The sequence below is a fragment of the Zosterops lateralis genome, assembly GCF_965231275.1.
Source record: "Zosterops lateralis genome assembly, chromosome: 12".
Lineage (NCBI taxonomy): Eukaryota > Metazoa > Chordata > Aves > Passeriformes > Zosteropidae > Zosterops > Zosterops lateralis.
Window position 1 is genome coordinate 13,828,152 of NC_139772.1, and position 17,934 is coordinate 13,846,085.

General features: G+C 52.7%; 2 protein-coding genes across 2 annotated transcripts; one reads left to right on the top strand and one right to left on the bottom strand.

The window, feature by feature from the left end:
• Window positions 1–547: 547 nt before the first annotated feature.
• MATCAP1 (microtubule associated tyrosine carboxypeptidase 1) lies at window positions 548–11,797 on the top strand. Its single transcript, XM_083870441.1, has 6 exons — window positions 548–1,062; window positions 5,006–5,149; window positions 9,070–9,202; window positions 9,293–9,598; window positions 10,407–10,504; window positions 11,027–11,797. Exons 1-6 carry the CDS (start codon window positions 661–663, stop codon window positions 11,189–11,191), a joined length of 1,248 nt encoding a protein of 415 aa, XP_083726567.1. The 5' UTR covers window positions 548–660; the 3' UTR covers window positions 11,192–11,797.
• Window positions 11,798–12,460: 663 nt separating this feature from the next.
• Window positions 12,461–17,606, bottom strand: TMEM208 (transmembrane protein 208). The gene is made up of 6 exons (XM_083870463.1): window positions 17,560–17,606; window positions 17,393–17,488; window positions 17,242–17,301; window positions 17,010–17,146; window positions 13,960–14,044; window positions 12,461–12,913 (listed from the first exon to the last, which is right to left on the bottom strand). Exons 1-6 carry the CDS (start codon window positions 17,563–17,565, stop codon window positions 12,776–12,778), a joined length of 522 nt encoding a protein of 173 aa, XP_083726589.1. The 5' UTR covers window positions 17,566–17,606; the 3' UTR covers window positions 12,461–12,775.
• Window positions 17,607–17,934: the final 328 nt, after the last annotated feature.

Sequence of the window (17,934 nt, forward strand, 5' to 3'; positions counted from 1 at the left end):
ACATGATGGGGTGACAATGTGGTTGGAGTTGGTGACATAACCAGGGTCGGTGGTGCTGAAGCATAATGCAACTGGCACTGGCAGAGCAACTGGGATGGAAATACAAGTGGCCTTGGAGATGCAACTGGGACTGGTGATGCAGCTGGGGGATGGCAACGCAGCTGGGGTGGGTGACAAAGTTAGGGGTGGCGATGCAGTCGAGGCTGGAGATGCAAACAGGGTGGCGATACAGCTTGCGACTGGCCATGCAGCCAGGAGCGGCAATGCAAATGTGGTGACACTGGGGTTGCCAGCTGAGGTTGGCCATGCAACCGAGGCAGCAATGCAGCCAGGACAAGCTATGCAAACAGGACCGGCTGTGCCTCCGGGCCTGGCGATACCATCGGAGCTGGGACTACTGCCGTGCCCGTGCCCGGGGGCCGCTCTCTGCCGTGCCTGTTCCCGCCCCCCGTTGCGGACCGCGGCGCTCGGGGCCGGGCCCGGCTCTGCCGCCGTGGGGCGGGGCGGGGCGGGGAGGGGCGGGGTCTCCCTCAGCGCTCCCCTCCCATTGGCCGCGGCGCGCCGGGCGCGTTGCCGATTGGCGGCAGGCGGCGCGTGCTCGGGGCGCGGGGCCGGCGCAGCGGCGGAGGTGCCGCGCTGGAGGCCGCGGGCTCGGGGGCCATGGGCTCGGGGGCGGCGGGCGGACCGAGCGGGCCGGGCCCCGGCGCCCCGCTCTGCCCCTGCCCCTCCCCGCCGCCGCCCCCCGCGCCGCGCTGCTCGCGGGGAACCCGCCGCCTCTCCGAGACCGGGCCCGGGGCGCGGCGGAGCGAGGGCGCGGCGGGGCGCGGGGGGCTGCGGGCCGCGGCCTCGCTGCCGCACATCGCGCGGGGCCGCGGGGACGAGGGCGGCGGGCGGCGCAGCCCCTGCCTGCTCGTGGCGCTGCGCCCGCGGAACGTGGAGGCCGAGCGGGAGCGCTTCTTCCGCGCCAGCTTCGCCTACGACCCGCAGTTCGAGTACGCGGAGCCGGTGCCCGCCGCCGTCCTGGACAAGTACGGGGCCGCCTCCGACCGATTCGTGGCTCAGGTGAGGCGAGGCCGGGGGGGGATGCTCGGCCTGGGAGGAGGAGGAGAGAGGAGGGGCCCCGGCTCGGCCGTGGGCTGGTGCGAGGCTGTGGGATGTGTCCTGGTGGGACTGCCCCGTGGTGGGGCTGGCCAGGAGATGGTCCACGGTCCTAGAATGGTTTGGGTTAGAAGGGATTTTAAAGCTCGCCTAATTGCCCCACACACCCTGCCGTGGGCAGTGACATCTTCCATTAGATCGGTTGCTGCAAGTCCCACCCAACCTGGCCTTGAACATTTCCAGGCATGGGGCAGCCACAGCGCTGGGCAACCTGTGCCAGTGCCTCGTCACCTTCACAGGGAAGAATCTATTCCTAAAGTCCAGCTTAAAACCACCCTCAGTCAATTTAAGGCCATTCTCCTTTGTCCATGTGAAACCTTGCCCTCTTTCCTTCCCAGCAGCTGCCTGATCCCTCTCCCCTTAACACCTTTTGTATCCTGCCTTCAGTACACTAACCTGGTGATTTCTTGAACCTCAGGTGTCAGTAACCTCACCCACCTGCAGGAAGAATGGTACATGCCCCATGGTGACATGGGCCATGCTGGTGCTGGGCGATGCCAGATGGATGGGGCTTTGAGCAGCCTGGGCTAGTGGAAGGTGTCCCAGCCCATGGAGGAGGATTGGAACTAAATGATCTTAAATGTCCCTTCCCACCCAAACCAGTCAGTGTTTCTATGATGAAACTGGCTCCTGCTTATAATGGGAGCTGTGCTCCATCAGAGACACCTTGCTGGTATGTTTTTGCACTTGTTGCTGTAGAAATAGCAGCAAAGGAGCTGGAGCACATGGGTAACAGGATGAGAAGTGCTCCTTAGCCTGGATTACCTTGTGGTTAAGTCTGGATTGTTTTCTGGAAGGCCTAAAGGTTGTCCAGTGCAGCAGCATCCTTAAAGCATAAGCAAACATGGTCAGTCATGATACTAATTGGTGTAGACTCCACTTAAGAAGTCTGTATTATTTTGCTTAACTGTTTCCATGGCTTATACACTACTGAAACATTTCCGAGTTGCTCTCTGCCATGGGAATGGCACTAGAAAACAGGTCCTGGTCATTCAACAGGAGGAAAGAAGCAGGAGTGTGCTTTCAGGGTGCTCTGCCCACAAACAAGCCTTCTGTGGATGCAGGAGTAGAGCTGCTCTGTCCCTTCACCCTGTGCTTGGAGCTGGGAGCCTGGCCGTGTCCCAAAACCAGATTGCACCTGGGAGTGAGCATCCTGCCTCTAGGAAGAGCATCCTTTCTGCCACACAAACAAGTGAGCAGATAAAACCCCCCTCTTATCCCAAATTCAGACTGGCACACCAGAGGTCTTTCTTTGCACCTCTCAGTTGGGAGTTACTTGTTCAAATAACAACTTCTTCACTGATTTATTTATTGGAGTTTTTTTATGTTTACATATTCCCACATCACTGCCCATGTGTCTGCCTGGATTATTATCCAGATGATTCGGGCCCTTTCTGTAAACAACTTTTTAGGCAGTTTGTCATTCCCAGTGTGTACAGTACCTCTGCCCCAGATAAACTGGTGCCAGTGAGGCTCTTGCAGGGGAGACACTCTGACGCCTGCGAAGACCTCACCAGCTTTTGGCATTTCCCTCCTGTATTTTATTCCCTGAGTTGTGCAGTAAAATGAGTTGCTCAGAGCTCTTTCACCCCGTGTTTTTTCCTTTGGTGCAGTTGGCGTGCAGCAGAGTAAAAGATGAATAATTGAGATTATTTTTCTCTGGGCAGTGCTTTGAATGAATGGAATTAAGATTTGTAACCACTGTGGGTCCTGGATGCTTTTGCAAGAGATATGAAGTGTTGAGTGTTTCTGCCAATGTTTCTCCAGGTTTTCCGGTGGCGCTCCTCTGGGACAGCATTCATGGCACTGTTCCTCTGCTCTTGCCCTGTAGTAACCTCCTTCCAGTCTCTTTTATTTTGGGAAGCTTTTTTTTTTTTTGGCAGCTAACTCTTAATAAACTGCTTTTATTTTCAAAGACCTTCATTAATCATGGAGATTAAATAAATAAGACATTTTGCTAAGTCAGCATCCTTGGACATGAACAGACAAACCAACACCACCTCCCTGCTTCCAGCTGCTCTGCATGTGCTTGGGAGGTATTTTATTTTCTTAACAGACAACTTAAATAAGCCAGGGGGATTCTTCCAGCCCTGTGGAGGCACATCAGCCTGGAGATCACATCCCTGGTTTGCCATATGAATTTAAATGGCACCAGCACAGAGCTGGAGGATTTGTTATCCCACTGCATATGGTGGGTGTAGGATCTGGAGATGTTCAGAACATTAAACTTGGAATCTGAGGAATTTTACTTACCAGGATGTGCTCTGAAGGTCTGGGAGGAGCTGTCTGGTTGTCTTGCTCCTGGGCACCAGCTGTGCTGGGTTTCTCTTGGCTCAGTGATTTGGGTCCCCTGGGAGGAGAGAGCAAGTGGCTGAGCAGAGGTGGGAGGACAAAAGGTCCTTTTTCTGCTGTGGTCAGCTCAAGGTACCTTGCAGTGCTGTAAAAATAAGCCTGATTGTTCAGCAAACAAAGCAAAAAAAACCAAAAACCACCACATCAACCCCCCAGAAAACAAAACTAACAGAAAAACTGTGCACAGCTTCTCCTGGAAAGACACATTAAGTAACTTGAGAATAAAAACCAGCTGTGAAAACTGCCCAGGGAAGGAAAATCAGGACCTTCTGCAGGGATAGAGGAGGTTGCTCACCAGATGCAGACCTAAAGCCCCTCTTAGGATGATAGAATTGTTTAGATGGGATAAGACCCTTAAGATCAAGTCCAGCTGTTACTTAAGTACTGCCAGTGCCACCACTAAACCACGTCTCCAAGTGCCACATCTACATCTTTTAAATACCTCCAGGGATGGTGACTCCACCACTGCCCTGGGCAGGCTCTTTCAATGCTTGACAACCCTTTCCATGAAGAATTTTTTTCTAACATCTGACCTAAACCTCCCCTGGCACAACTTGAGCCATTTCCTCTTGTCTTATGGGGTGTTAGATGATTTGAGCATCAGTACTGGTGGTGAGCACCCATCTGCTGATCCTGGGTAACCTTAGGGACCAGGGAGGGGCAACAGTTGGGAGCAATTGGAAGCTTGACAGCAGCCCAGCCAGGTTTGCAGATGCAATAAAACTGCTGGAAAAACTCCAGAATTGGTTGAAAGTCATCTGCTTTGGAAGATGTACTAATATAATATTAATATAATATTAATATATTAATATATATTCCAATGACTGGAGAACATAATTGCTTGAAAATGTCTGCAGTGGAAGCACACTTTTGGGGGAGGAAATGTGCTAATAAATGTTCATATTTTATAGATGCTCCATAAATGTTAATGTGAATAATGGAGCACGTGATGCTTTTATGAGAAGGCTGCTGGGTGTACAGCAGCCTGGTGGTGCTGAGACCATGTTTGAAGCAGCATCACTGCAGAGGGTGGTGCACAGCCTCACTGCTGAGCTTGGAATTCAGCCCTGGAGTAAGAAACTCTGGGAGTAAAAAGCAAGTTCAGAAGCTGGAGATCTTTGTGCAGGCACCAGAGTTTGCAAGGAGAACTGAAAGCAGAAAAGATTGAAAATAATCATGGATTTAACCACGCCGCAACAGTGCAGTTTCACTTCTGCTTTGCCCCATTTCTGCAAGAGATGCCTGCAAGGGAGGCAAAAAGCAGAAAGTATATGCTGTGTGTCATGCTGATTGTGTGAAGTGTCCTCTGTCCTGGTGGCCACCTCCAGCCCACTCAGTCTCTTTGGTTTTTTAGATTGTGCAAAACCACATCGTATTTTAGAGCTGTTAATCAGTGTTACCTTCACTGGGTGTGTTGCATGTGGGATTTTAGACTGTATTTGTAAGCCTAAGGGGAGGTGTTTGTGCTTATGTTTGTACTTTCTGCATGCCACAGGCCATCAGGATCATTCGTACTGTCCTGGAGAAGTACGGGACCTACGAGAGCTTCGAGGTGGCCACGGGAGGGAGGCTCCTGAGCAAGTGCCAGATCTGGTCTGTGATCCGAAAGTACATGCAGAAGGAAGGCTGTGTGGGAGAGGTAATCTGTGTCCCTGCTTTATCGCTTGTAAAACACAGCAAAATGCTTATTTTCTGATTAAAAGGACTCAGATTAAGAAATGTTTTGGTTATAAAGAGGAAACTTTTCTGCTCTGAGCAGTGGTGTCCTTTCACCTCCAGCTTCACCATTCCCTGGCTTTAGGACATGGGTGCTGGTTCCCCACAAACTTCCCATGGTGTTTTCCATGTGTATCTCCCTTCTGTGCTTGAGAGAGAGGGAGCTGCTGCTGCTTGTCTGCAAGGCCATGCCAGGAGCCTTTTGCTGCGTGCACGAGGCATCAGTTAGTGTTGGGAAGTTATGTCTTGCTGTTGGCAGTGGGAGGGCAGCTGCCTTAACCCACATGTCTGAAAACAAAGCCAGGGGAAGAGATTTCCTGCCATCCTGCAGGACATGCAGGTTATGGTGCTTTGAAACCCCAGGCTTGGGTTTTAAGGCTGGCAAATACGTGGTTAAGATACAACAGTAGCCATGTGGGGTGAAGTTCAACATCTCCTAACCTGGTTTCTCTGTGCCCCCTGTAGCATCCAGCATGGGGCATCCCACAGCTGCCATTAAACAGCCTTTTTTTTCCCCTTCTGCCAGCAAGATGTGGGCAAAACATGGCTAGAACTGTCCTGGGTTCAAGGTCTGAGAAGGATTTCTGGACCTGGCTTTGTATGGGTTGGTTTGCAGGGCTCCCTTTGTTGGCTGCAGGGCAGGGACTGTGCAGTGCTGGCTGGTGGGGGGGCTTCCTCACCACTGCTTCTTGGCCACACTCTATTTCCTACTTTTGATTTTTCACTTCTGTCTCCAAAGAGGGTTATTGATGAGCATTTCTCCAAAGCATCACCTCACCCAGTGGTACCCAGTGCATTCTATGCAGGCAAAAGCAGGAATAAGTGGTCCCCTGAGGTCCTTCCTGCCCAAGGATATTCCTTTCCTCCTCAAACACCTTTGTTTTGCCCTGATGCCTTCTGAGGGTGTTCCTGGGGTTTGGCATCTTGGTCCTCTTAAACCATTGCTTGGGACAGAACAGATTTCTGCAGATGTTTCCCTATAATTCATCTGCCTTTGAGTGCTCAGAACCAGTCCCAATACCTAAGCAGCTGCTAGTCTACAGACCTGCACTTATAACTTGCTAGTTGAGCTCTGTCTCTTGGGTTTATTAATTGATTAAATTCAGCTACTCTCTTCTCCATTAATTGAGTCCTGGCTGGGCAGAAAACCATTACATACTGGTGTACAACTGGCTTCCTTCCAACCCTGTGTAATTGCCCCTGTGCTCAGAGATATTACATGTTGGACTCAATGAACCTTGTGGGTCTCTTCCAGCTCAGGACATTCTGTGATTCAAGGCAATGCAGGGTTCAGTCACTGTTTGCACATCGGCGTGGCTGTTTTATCTTGGGCCTTTGATAAGTGCTTTTAAAACAATGAAAGCATTGGTTTGTTCCTTTCTATCCAATGGAAATTTTGCTGGATGTGTCTGGGGTAGGGAAGAGAGAAGGGTTTCACCTGCTCTCAATACAGCAATGTTGGCACAGCTTGCTCCCTGTGCAGGACCAAAACTTGTTGAAACTTCTGCATCTCTGATAATCTCACACCTTGTTGGGGAACTGTGCAGTTTCAGGCGTGTATCTCCCTCCCTGCACCTGTATCTCTGATTCCTGACTTTCACCATCTGTGCCCTGTCTGATCTGCCGTGCCCTTTGCTTCCCTGATACATACTAATCATGATGGCTTGCTTGAAAGAGAAGAAACTCGTGTGGGGGTAGCATTAGCCCAGAGCACGAGCAGCTGGTGCATCCCTGCCCACGGGCAGTGCTGGCAGGCAGTGTGGCCACGCTGGTGGCAGCCCCTGCAGCTGCCCTTTGTCCCCAGCACCGACCAGCAAAGGCAGGATCCCACGTTCCAGCACCGCAGGCAGCGCGCTCCTGGGTAAGTGTTTGTGCTGTAATTAAATTTGTGCCCTCAAAAGCTCCATTGTTTGGGTCCAAGCTGCAGATCCTGAAGCTCTTCTTGCTTTTCTTCTGACTTAGGACAGGATGCTGCCAGTGGTTTCCTGTATGGGTTTCAGTGGGCTCACAGCTTGCAGCAGAGAAGCACCTGGCCCCATTGGTAAGTGCTGCATGGCAATCCTTGGGGTTGTGGAGTGTTTTCAGCCTAAGCAGTGCTAGCTAGTGTCTCTTGGGCTCCTACCAATGGCATCCCTCTACCTCTGAGCTGCCTGCTCGGTGTCAGAGGTCCTGAGCAGTGTCAGGTTGATGGGGAGAGACAGGAACCCATAGCCTGGTGCCACGAGGATCACCAGAAGCCTTCCCTTGTTTCCTTGGGATGAGCTCTTTGTCATCAGTGCATTCACAAAAGCTGAGCAAAACCATGGACCACAAGGATGCCCTGGGGATGCTGCTCAGAGTGAAAGAGGTCACAGACCTGGAGAGCTGGTGCTCCTGCTCTTTGGCTGGAGTTGCAGCCCTGGTTGTATCTGCAGAGCTGGAGGGTCCCAAAACAAGGCAAGTGGTGCTGCTCAGCAGGATTTTGTAGCAGGAGGAAGGCTGCAGTGGGCAGCATAAGAAGCTGTGGTCAATGGCACTGCCCAGAGTCTCTTTCCATTGCTCCTGGATGGCTGGTTCTGCACAAGGAGTCAGAGGTGAACTGACAAGTCTCAGCATTGGAGGGATTCCTTTTCACACTGGTGTATTTTAACCCAGGTAAGTAGTTGCACTGTAAGTATTTTATACTGTTTGTTTGCCCAGCAGTGGACTCTGTTAGGCTGCACTTTTGGCTTTCACAATAAATAATAATAATAATAATAAATCTGACTTAAAGCAAACCAATTCAGTCTCCTCTCTTTTTTTTTAGTAAGAGAAGAATTGTCATATAGTAACACAAGCACATGTTTTCATCCTGAAAAGTGTCAGTTATGAAATAACAGATGGTTTACAGAGTTAATAGGTATGTAGGGGATTTTGATTGCTATCCTGAGGTTTGCCACTGCCAAACCTCAGATGCAGGACCTCCCAGGGACCACTCTCCTCTGGTGATGCTGCAGCTTTGAGTTGCTGCAGATCTGAAGTCAGGTGGTCAGAAAGGGCTGCTGGCTGGCACATTAACTTCTGGTGAGCAGCTCTCTTGGCTCCGGCATCTGTGATAGCCAGGTTTCTCAAAATACCATTTTTTTCTGTATAAGGATACTGAGTAGTTCTACACATGCAATGCCCATCCCTGCTGTGAATTGTGGCCACTCAGTTCCTCCTGTGAGGGTGGGCTGGCATGGAGCCATCCTCACTTTTCATATCTTGAAGCCTCAAATGGGGGAATCCGTGGAGGAGTCCATGAAAATGGAGCCAGAGCTTTGGATCCTTCAGGAGGTGTTTCTTAGGGGGTGCAGAGCCATTACAACACTGGTGCTGTTGGGTGTTCAGAGTGGGGTTGTTTTGATGGCCCATTACTTACTATTACATAAAGTTACTGCCCCATCCCATTGCCAGTGGGGATGCAGAAGAGGGACCAGGCAGGTCTCCAGAGGATGTCCATCCTGTATGGCCACCAAAGTGTGGGGAGCCAATGGGAGCAAGCTGAGAGTGATGCTGGAGCCAGAGGGGTGCTGGAGGGTGCTGCACAGGAGCTGCCTGCTCCCCCCACAGTGCCTGCTCAGCTTTGTTGGCTGTAAAGAGATTAAATGAGCTACTTCATCCCTGCATGAGATCATCTCTCTCCTCTCATTATCCCCCCCCACCCCCAGTGGCTCTTGCTGTCTGTCATTCCTTTGGGGAGCTGCAGCACAGCCCAGTGATGGTGCAGCAGTGCCAAACAGTGCCATCCGTGGTGTCAGTGGATTTTTCTGACCATCTGCCACCATCTCAGCCTCTGCTGAGAGCCAAGACCCAGCTCATGGCCATTGCCTCCTCCTTCTGCAGGTGGTGGTGCAGCTCACCGATGACCTGCTGTCCCAAGCAGTGATGATGGTGGAGGACAGCCGGCCCACACTGGCCATCAACCTGGCCGGAGCCCGGCAGCACTGGCTGGAGGGGATGCTGCGCCACGAGATAGGTCAGCTGGGGGGGCTGTGGGTGGGGGCAGAGCGGGGGATGCTGTGAGCATTCTCTCCTGTGAGCATTCACTCCTGTCCCCTCTCCCCAGGCACCCACTACATCCGGGGGGTCAACAACACCCGGCAGCCCTGGCACAGCTCCGAGGGCCGCAAGCAGTACAGCCTGAAGCCCGCCAACCCCACGGAGGAAGGCTTGGCCAGCCTGCACAGCGTCCTGTTCCGCAAGCAGCCCTTCCTGTGGCGAGCAGCCCTGCTCTACTACACCATCGAGCGGGCCAGCCGCCTCTCCTTCTCTGCCCTCTTCCAGGACCTGGAGCAGTATGTCCAGGACGCTGGTGTCCGGTGGGAATACTGTGTGCGGGCAAAGCGGGGCCAGACGGACACCTCACAGCCAGGTACCGCTTGGGGCTGTGAATTGAGTTCTGGGAAGAATTTTATTTACTTTTTTAATATATTTCCTTTTTTTTTTTTTTTTTTTTTTTTTTTTTTTTTAAGAAAAAACAGTGTGGTATGTTCTCCTGCTGTGTAGGTTGAGCATCACCAGTCCTGTAGAGTGTGAGTTGGCATAGGCAGCCGGAACAGGCACAAGTTCATGGCTAGAACACAAAAAGTAAATTTATTTGCCTTACCTTGCTAACTAGGGTATCCCCAGAACAACACCCAACACCTGGGTAGAGGAACACAAGATCAGAGGGTCACCAGCCTGCTGTTCACAAGCTTATCAAGAGTTACACCCAGGTGCAAGGTCACTTGAGCAATTTACAGTCCTCCAGATCAGTGTTTTGCTTTTAACCCATTCCTTCCAACACAGCCACAGCACCCAGTCCCCACATCCCGCTCCATCTCCAGCACCACTCTCCCTGTCCTGTGGTAGCGACTTGCACAAGCTCTTGGGGAAGCAGCAGGCAAAGGAGAGGAAAAACAAGCATTACTGTGGATACATTTGGATTCTTGCAGTGGTTTATCCTTTAAAAAATTACTTGGGAAGAAGTGTGAAAGTATCCCAGTGGGGTTTGTGGCTCTTACTGCACCTGGCTGCCTCCCCAGTGCTCATCCCCTGGGACTCAGCAGTCCTGAGCACTGCCACACTTGTGGGCAGTGCCCTCATTCTGGTTGTTGTGGTTAGCAAATGCCTGTGGTTCAGGCAAGTGGAGGGTGGTGGGATGCCAGGAGCCCTCTCCCAGGCCTTTCCTGCTGTTCCAGGCTGTTTCAGTAAGGACCAGGTGTACCTGGATGGGATTCTCCGCATCCTGCGCCATCGCCAGACCATCGACTTCCCACTGCTGGCTGCACTTGGAAAGGTAATAGCCAGGGTGAGGGTGGGGCAGGGAGTGGCTGATCCCACAATCCCATCCCAAAGCTCACACGGGTTCCCTTGATCTGAGACAGGCTCCCTCAATTGCATGGCTTCCCAAAAACCAGCCCTTGCCTGGCAACCCTTCAGCTCTTTGTCTTTATGCCCTGTGTTTATGGGTCTCTGTGTACCAGGGAAAGGCTGTGCTGGGTAGGATGCAAGGAAGGACAGGACAATCCATAATCCTCTGTGGGAGACCTTTTGGAAGAGGCTTAACCCAGCAGGTTAAGCCTTTCTGGCTCCTGGCCACAGCAGTCCTGCTGTCACCTGTCCTTGCAGTGACCGAAAATTACCAAACCCACAAATCCTTGCAAATCCCACACCCCCAGCAGCTCTCCTACTGCCTCCCCACAAGTGGCAGGAATGTTTTGACTGATCCAGGGGGACTGCAAGGAGACCAGATGCTCCCCATGGCACCTGCCAGGCTTTGGAATGAGGGGACTGACATCATCTCCGTGCTTCCTGCCAGGTCTCCTATGAAGATGTGAATCGGCTGAAGAAATTTGGGGTCCTGGACAAGGCCCGCATCCCCCACTTCATGCAGGATCTGGAGCGGTACATGAAGCAGCTGGATCACATTGTCACCACCAATGGCCTGAATGAGGAGGAGCTGGAGCAGTTGCTGCCTGACTGAGGGGCACCCCCCTGAACCAGCACCCCAAGGGTGTAACTGGTGCTGTTTATTGGGTATTTATTTGGGCTGGAGCAGAGGGCAGAGCCCGAGGCGGGCGCTGTGCATGTACCGCTGTGTAGGGTAGCGCGGCCAAGGGCCTGTGTGGTTGTGTTGATGTGTCCCCTACATCGTCCCTGTGTATTTTGGGGATGGCTGTGCTGCTCCACATGGCTTTGGGGAGTCAGAGAAGAGGGTTCAAGGAGAGCGAGGGCAGAGTTGGGGCGCTGTGCTGGTCCCCAAGTGCAGAAGGCTGTGCTGGGGGAGTTGCAATGGGGAGATTTCTATAAAGGGTACTAGGACTGCTCCCTGCACTGTGGGGGCACCCACCTGGGGCCAGCAGACAGGGCTGGGGGCTCTGGGCTGTGCCTGGCAGGGAGTAAGGGCTGGACTGCCCTATGGATACCTTTTCCACTCCCTACCTCTTCCCTCATGTCCCCCAGCAGCAGCAGGAAGGATTTAATCCCGCATTGCCAATCTCTGCCCAGCTCTGCACCCCAACTACAGCCACCCTGCCTGGCTTTGAGGACTAGGGTGGGGATTGGGCTCGATGTTAGGAAAAAGCGTGAAATAAAGGTGATGTAATGGAAAAGATGTGTGGGCAAAAGGTTATGGATAGCATCAAAAGCCAGGCTGGCACCATTGTGAACACCCACTGTGCCTCTTGCTGGCACAGGCAAAACTGCATGGTCTAAGCTGGTGCATCAGGGGCTGGAAGGGGTCATGGACTGTAACAAACAACATACTGGACAGGGACATCAGTAGATCAAAGCAGGTAGAAGTAAAAACTGCCCTGAGCTGTTCCTGGTCTCTTAACACGAGCTCTGGAGCAGTCATGGCACCCCTGGGAGTACCCTCTTAAGAAAAAAAAAAAACAAAGAAAACCCAAACAAAACAAACCCCACAGCTTCTTGTCTTACATCCCACTGAGCTCCTGCAAAGGTAGCACAGGCCAATCTGTGGCTCCAGAGCACTCAGGCTCAATCCCAAAAGCTCCAAGTTTGGCTGCAAGCCCTGTTCACAGCATCCCTGGCTGCCCCTCACTCCTGATCCTGCAGGGCAGCTGCAGTTCACCACAGGGTACAGAAGCTGTAGCAGGCAGGGCAGCACAAACCAAGCTTGGGAAAGGAGGAGAGCATTTATCTCTGGGGATTCTGCTCCTCTCTGGTCCAGCTCTCCAAGAACATGCTGCCACTTTCCACAGCTCCCCTGCACAAACCCACTGCCAGCATGGTCAATTAAGACTCTGCTCTTTATTGTACTATTTCCTCCAACATTGCACTCCCCAACGCTGAACATGATACAGCGCTGCTTTAAAAAGATATTTACACACATCCCAGCCTCACCCCCTTGTCAGCCCAAGGAGCCAGGCCTCAGCCTGTGCTAAGGCCCAACCAGGGGAAGTCTCTTGCGGCCTTTCTGGCGGAATGGCAGCAGTGACAGAGGGCAACAGAGCTACTGCGGTGGTTTTGGATTGGTTTTGGTCGCATCCCTGATGAAATAACAGCATGGAGATGGGAGAGGGTGTTGATCTATCCCCAGCCAGGGCTAGAAGCGCTTCATCTGTCGGCGCTCCTGCCGGCGCTGCTTCTTCTCGTTGGGCTCCTGAGCGGCGGGCGAGGACTCGGCTGTGAACCAGGGCCCCAGGATGTTCACCCACAGGAGGTAGAGAGCACGCCCCGGAGCCTGCAAAACACACGTGGCACAAACTCAGTCACTCTGAGGACAGCACTGGCTGAGGGCAGCTACGGGCAGGAGGGCTGGTCCTTCTGAGAGAGACAAAGCAGCTGGATCAGAGGCACCTCAGGGTGCACGGAAATAAAAGGCAGTGGCGGGCGTCCAAAATAAATGGCCTGATTTCATTTTGTGGTTGAGGAACGTATACAGCGCTCAGACTTCATACACGGAAGTCCCAGCATCAGGTCTGAATTACCCAGAGGGATCCAACTTTCCAGACATTCTGCCTCTCCTTCCTTTGGAAAACACACTCACATTTCTTTGAATTTATGAAAAAGGCAATCCAGATGGTCTCCAGGGGACAGCTGAGTCTAGGCTGCCCTCTGTCAGGCCACCTAGAGAGGAATTTGTGGGTGAGGACTGAAATGACATCAAGGACTGAACTGGGATAACTCTCCATGCTCCCACAATTGCCTTCTGTACCTTTGTGGGATATCCTCAAAGCAAATGTGGGATTTTTAAACTAAATGGAGATTTTTTTTCTCCTTCTGCACAAGCAGTTTTAGCTGGAGATACATGACAAGTATTTCAGGAGCAGAAAGAGTTTGGTGTGTTAAAGGGAATGAAAGCATGTAGCATTTTATCTACCCAGAGGCACAGTGTCCAGCAGATCCCAGCCTTGGTCCACACTGAAAGGCTGAAAGAGCCAAACAAGAAGAAACACTGTTTGTTACAGACACAGAGAGACTCTGTGCACCAAGACAGCTTTGACCTGCCTCATGTTGCTTGTTGCTCTTTCATGGGACCAGAGGGAAAGACAAAGGCCAGCCTAGTTTTCCCGTAGTTGACCCAGAGGGATCAGGACTTCTTTGCCTTGTGCAGCCTCATTTTTAAACAAGATTTGACAAGGAAATTAAAGAAACACAGCAGAAAATAGTTCACACCTGAAACAAGACACTGAAATGAAATGGATAAATAATGCCCTCCATCCTAAAGATGGGGAAAGACAGCAACAATGCAGGCCAAGTTGGAAAACAGCAGGAGCTGGGGCTTACCAAGAGCCAGAAGTACCAGACGTAGAGCGAGAAGCAGCTCAGCACTTGGACTATAGCTGTCAGCAGGATCACATCCTTGAGGTGCCTGAGGGAAGAAAAGCAAAGCATTAAGCTTTCATTCCAACCTCTGCCAAACATGGCAGCTCCTCTGCCAGCACAGTCTGGACTGCCTCAGGGGAGTGACCCTGCCCAACCCAGGCACTGTCCCTGCAGCCCTGCTTTGCCACACACTTGTTATCTAGAAGAATCAAAGCAGTAAACAAACAACAGCAAAATACTCTGATGAATTAAAGAAATTCTCTCCCTCTGAAAAAACGACATTGAGAAAGCTGAGGAATTGCTGGGGGTTGGAAATCAGCAACAAAACCAGCCCCCACCCCCACAGCTGAACCAGCAGCCAGCACCGCTGATTTGACACCTATAATGACATAAAGTGTAACTCCTCACGACTGGCTGTGCTGAAGGGAGCCATGAATCTTCCCCATGCCATTTCACAGGCTGACAGACACGCTTGGGGTCACTGAAGGACAAGCACACGGCAAGCTGAGCTACAGCAACAGACGGCTCCTCCTCCCCTCCTGCTTATCTGACTCCAGCTCTTCCATGCCAGCCTGAGGCAGAGCTGAGAGCAGCTAGAGAGGAATAAGCTGCCCACGCCTCAACCACCACCCTGGGGGAATCTGACACCCAGGAGAGGTAAACAGGTATTAGTTTTTCAACACAAGCCCTGGGGAGTGCCATGAAGGTTTAGAAAAAAGGCCAACTCTCACTCTGGTTAAATCATCATCTGCTGGAGTAAAAAACCCTTGAGTCACATCCAAGAACAAAGACAAGAAAACAAAGACTATGGCATAAACAACACTGACTCAAGACACTGCAGAATCTACCATCAATAGCTCTAGCACAAGACACTGAGAGTTTAATGACCTCTGGCATTACCAGAGGCCACAGAGGGGTGAAGGCAGAGCTCCCACCAAACCCAGCTCTCCCAGAGACCATGAAGATGGGCATTCCTCAACCCCACAGCAACACAAAGCATCCATTTGAGAGAAATGCCGTGAAATTCACAGTGTTCCAGAAACAGCTCCAAAGGAGCAGCATTAATCAGCTGTGGCATGCTCAGCTAAGACACTGGAAACATCCGCTGCTTTCTGAAGTACCTGCTAGCCTACGGTGGTTCCCTGATCCCCAGAGAGGTAATTTAGAGGTACAGGGTAAAGATGGGAACTTCAGCTCTGAAAGTTTTGTTTTTAGTGCTCTGCCTCCCCTGTGTTTTGCACAGCCCACTACTCAGATAAGCATTAATTCATTTTAATGTGTCATAAACTCCACCCCAATTGTTCAGGCAGAAAAACCTCTGTGCCTGAGTACTAAGGGAAGTACATCTGCATCCAGAACTGCAGCAGTGCTACGGCTGTGCCTGTCACCTTTTCACAGCAGGTACTGGGATGCCTGTACTACCTCCTGTCAGTCATTTCTCCTGACAGCACCATCACACACAGAGAGGGAAGTTATCAGGCACTCGTCTCAGTGCCTTGCACAACTCCAAGAGGCATCTCCCACAATCAGGAGTACATCCCAAACATCAAAGGCATGTATTTTCCCTCTTTAACTGTCCCACATGGTTTCACTAAAAAGGCATTCAAAATATTTTGCAATTCCCCTCCAGAGGGCCAAACCAGTGTAAAATGGGAGCAAAACACTTGGCTGACCAGCAGGGAAATGAAGTCACTACAGGATGAAGAGGAGGTAAAGCACTAAGCTCACAGGTCACACCCTGTCTCCTCCTGGCCACCTTGTCCCTCATCTGAGTCTCTTAAACCAGACATCTGAGTCTCTCCTGCTGCAGGCAGAAAAAGTACCATTCCATCAACCAAACACAAGATGAGAGCTCATCCCCTGCAGACAGCAGGTTCTGTTCCCCACTGCCAGCTGATAACATCCCCAGGTAAAATCAAAAATTACATTAATAAAACTATATATATGTATCAATATATGACCCTGACAGCCTGAGAACACCTGATGCAACACAGGGCTCAGCTGGAAACAAGGCCCCACTGTGCTTCTTCAAAAGCCTGGCAGCAAGGGAAGGACAGAGGTAAACCTAGAACTGTAGGCCAAAGACATGGGAGGAAGAAGCCAAGGACCCCAGCACCTCTCTGAGCACATGCTGAAGATTCCCAGCTGAGGCTGGACCAATGAGCTGAGGCTGAGGGCAAGGAAGACAAAGAACAAACCCTGATGTGTCCACGACTACCTGGCAATTTTCTGTAACTAGTCTGAGGCTCACTGTTGGAAAATATGTAAATCTGGAAGGTATTTCCACTGTACTAGCACTGCTGTCTCCTTATTTTATTTAGCAGTGCTTTGCAGGAATTACTGTTGTGTTTCCTCTAATACTCTGGTGTTCCTTCACTAGGAAAAGACAGTTACAGTGGTGCCAAGAACACTGGACAGGCAGAGACTCAGTGCTGTCTGCAGAAGGACACAAAGAATGCACAAGCATGGGGAACCGAAATGGCTGAGGAGGTGACAGGAACTGGCTGAGACAGAGGCAAGAATTTTTAGTGTGTAGAGCATTTCAAGACATGGCCAGTGTGCAGCCAGGATGGTGTAACTGGCAGCACGTGCCCTTGTGCTCTATCCAGCATTACCTGCTGTGCTGGTTTAAAAAGAAAACACTTGTCACTGTGTGCTGCAGCAGCGTTTGTTAACTGAAAGATGATTGTAAACTAGTCCTGCTGAACTCGTGTTGATCTCTTACCTCTACAGCTCAGCCCTATGGACAGTGACCGTGCCAGGCTGACACACCCACGTGGTGGCTCCTGACTGGGGCACACCAAGCCACGTGTCCAGGTAATAAGGACAGTTAAGGTACACTCTGAGAAAAAATGGCTACAAACTTCCAGCTCCCCTCATGCCCACGCCAGTGGGCAAGCTGAGGAGGGAGCTGAGGCCCAGCCTTCTCCTCGGGAGCCTCTCCTGGCTCTGCGTGCACGCTCAGGCAGCAGGTCCTGCTCACCTGGACTCGTGCGGGTGTGGACACTCACTCTGCCATCCCCTGCTCCATATTCAGGTCAATTCCCCCGTCGGCAAGGCTGCCATCGTCTGTGAAAGACGGCTTTGCCATGGAGTTCATGGACCGGTAGCTGGTGCCGTAGACCACCAAGCTGAAGAAGAACGCGACCTGCAAGAGGGAAGCCGCTGTCAGCTGCGACGGCCACGGCCCCGGGCCCCAGCCCAGGTGCCCCCGGGGGGCAGAACACGGTGCCCAGCGCTCACCCACGTCCAGGCGGAGGCGGCGGAGTAGAAGACGACCAGGTTCACTACGGCGTATATGGCCTGCGGAGAGAGCACGGAAGGGCTTTCCCTGTCTGCCCGCCCCGCCCCGGCCCGGCCCCGCGCCCCGCCGGGCCCTCCCGCCCGCACTCACGGAGGCTCCCAGAATGATGCGGAGGTAGAAGCGCAGCGTCTCCCGGTTCTCCTCGAAGATCTGCTTCTTGCCCTTGGTGCCCGCCTTCCCCTTGGGCTGCAGAGCCAAGAGAGGCGGTCAGCGTCTCCCCGGAGTCCCGGGCCCCGCAACCCCGGCCCCGCACTCACCGCCATGGCCGCGCCGGCTCCCGCTCCGCTTCCCGCGGACGTGACGCACCGGAAGCGGCGGGACTGAGCCGGGGAAAGGCAGGGCCGGGGGCGGGACAGAGCCCGGGGAAAGGCAGGGCCGGGGGCGGGACAGAGCCCGGGGAAAGGCAGAGCCCGGGGCGGGACTGAGCCGGGGAAAGCAGGGCCCGGGGCGGGATAGAGCCCGGGGAAAGGCAGGGCCGGGGGCGGGACAGAGCCCGGGGAAAGGCGGGGCCCGGGGAAAGGCAGGGCCCGGGGCGGGACAGAGCCCGGGGAAAGCAGGGCCCGGGGCGGGACAGAGCCCGGGGAAAGCAGGGCCCGGGGAAAGGCGGAGCCCGGGGAAAGGCAGAGCCCGGG

Bases quoted from the DNA above. Each gene is read 5' to 3' on its own strand.
- MATCAP1 (XM_083870441.1), top strand. From the start codon at position 661: ATGGGCTCGGGGGCGGCGGGCGGACCGAGCGGGCCGGGCCCCGGCGCC. The intron at 9,203-9,292 runs GTCAGCTGGGGG...CCCTCTCCCCAG, and splicing joins GATGCTGCGCCACGAGATAG to GCACCCACTACATCCGGGGG. The intron at 9,599-10,406 runs GTACCGCTTGGG...CTGCTGTTCCAG, and splicing joins GACGGACACCTCACAGCCAG to GCTGTTTCAGTAAGGACCAG.
- TMEM208 (XM_083870463.1), bottom strand. The intron at 14,045-17,009 runs GTGAGTGTCCAC...TTCTTCCCTCAG, and splicing joins ATGGAGCAGGGGATGGCAGA to GCACCTCAAGGATGTGATCC. The intron at 12,914-13,959 runs GTAAGCCCCAGC...TGTGTTTTGCAG, and splicing joins TCTGGTACTTCTGGCTCTTG to GCTCCGGGGCGTGCTCTCTA.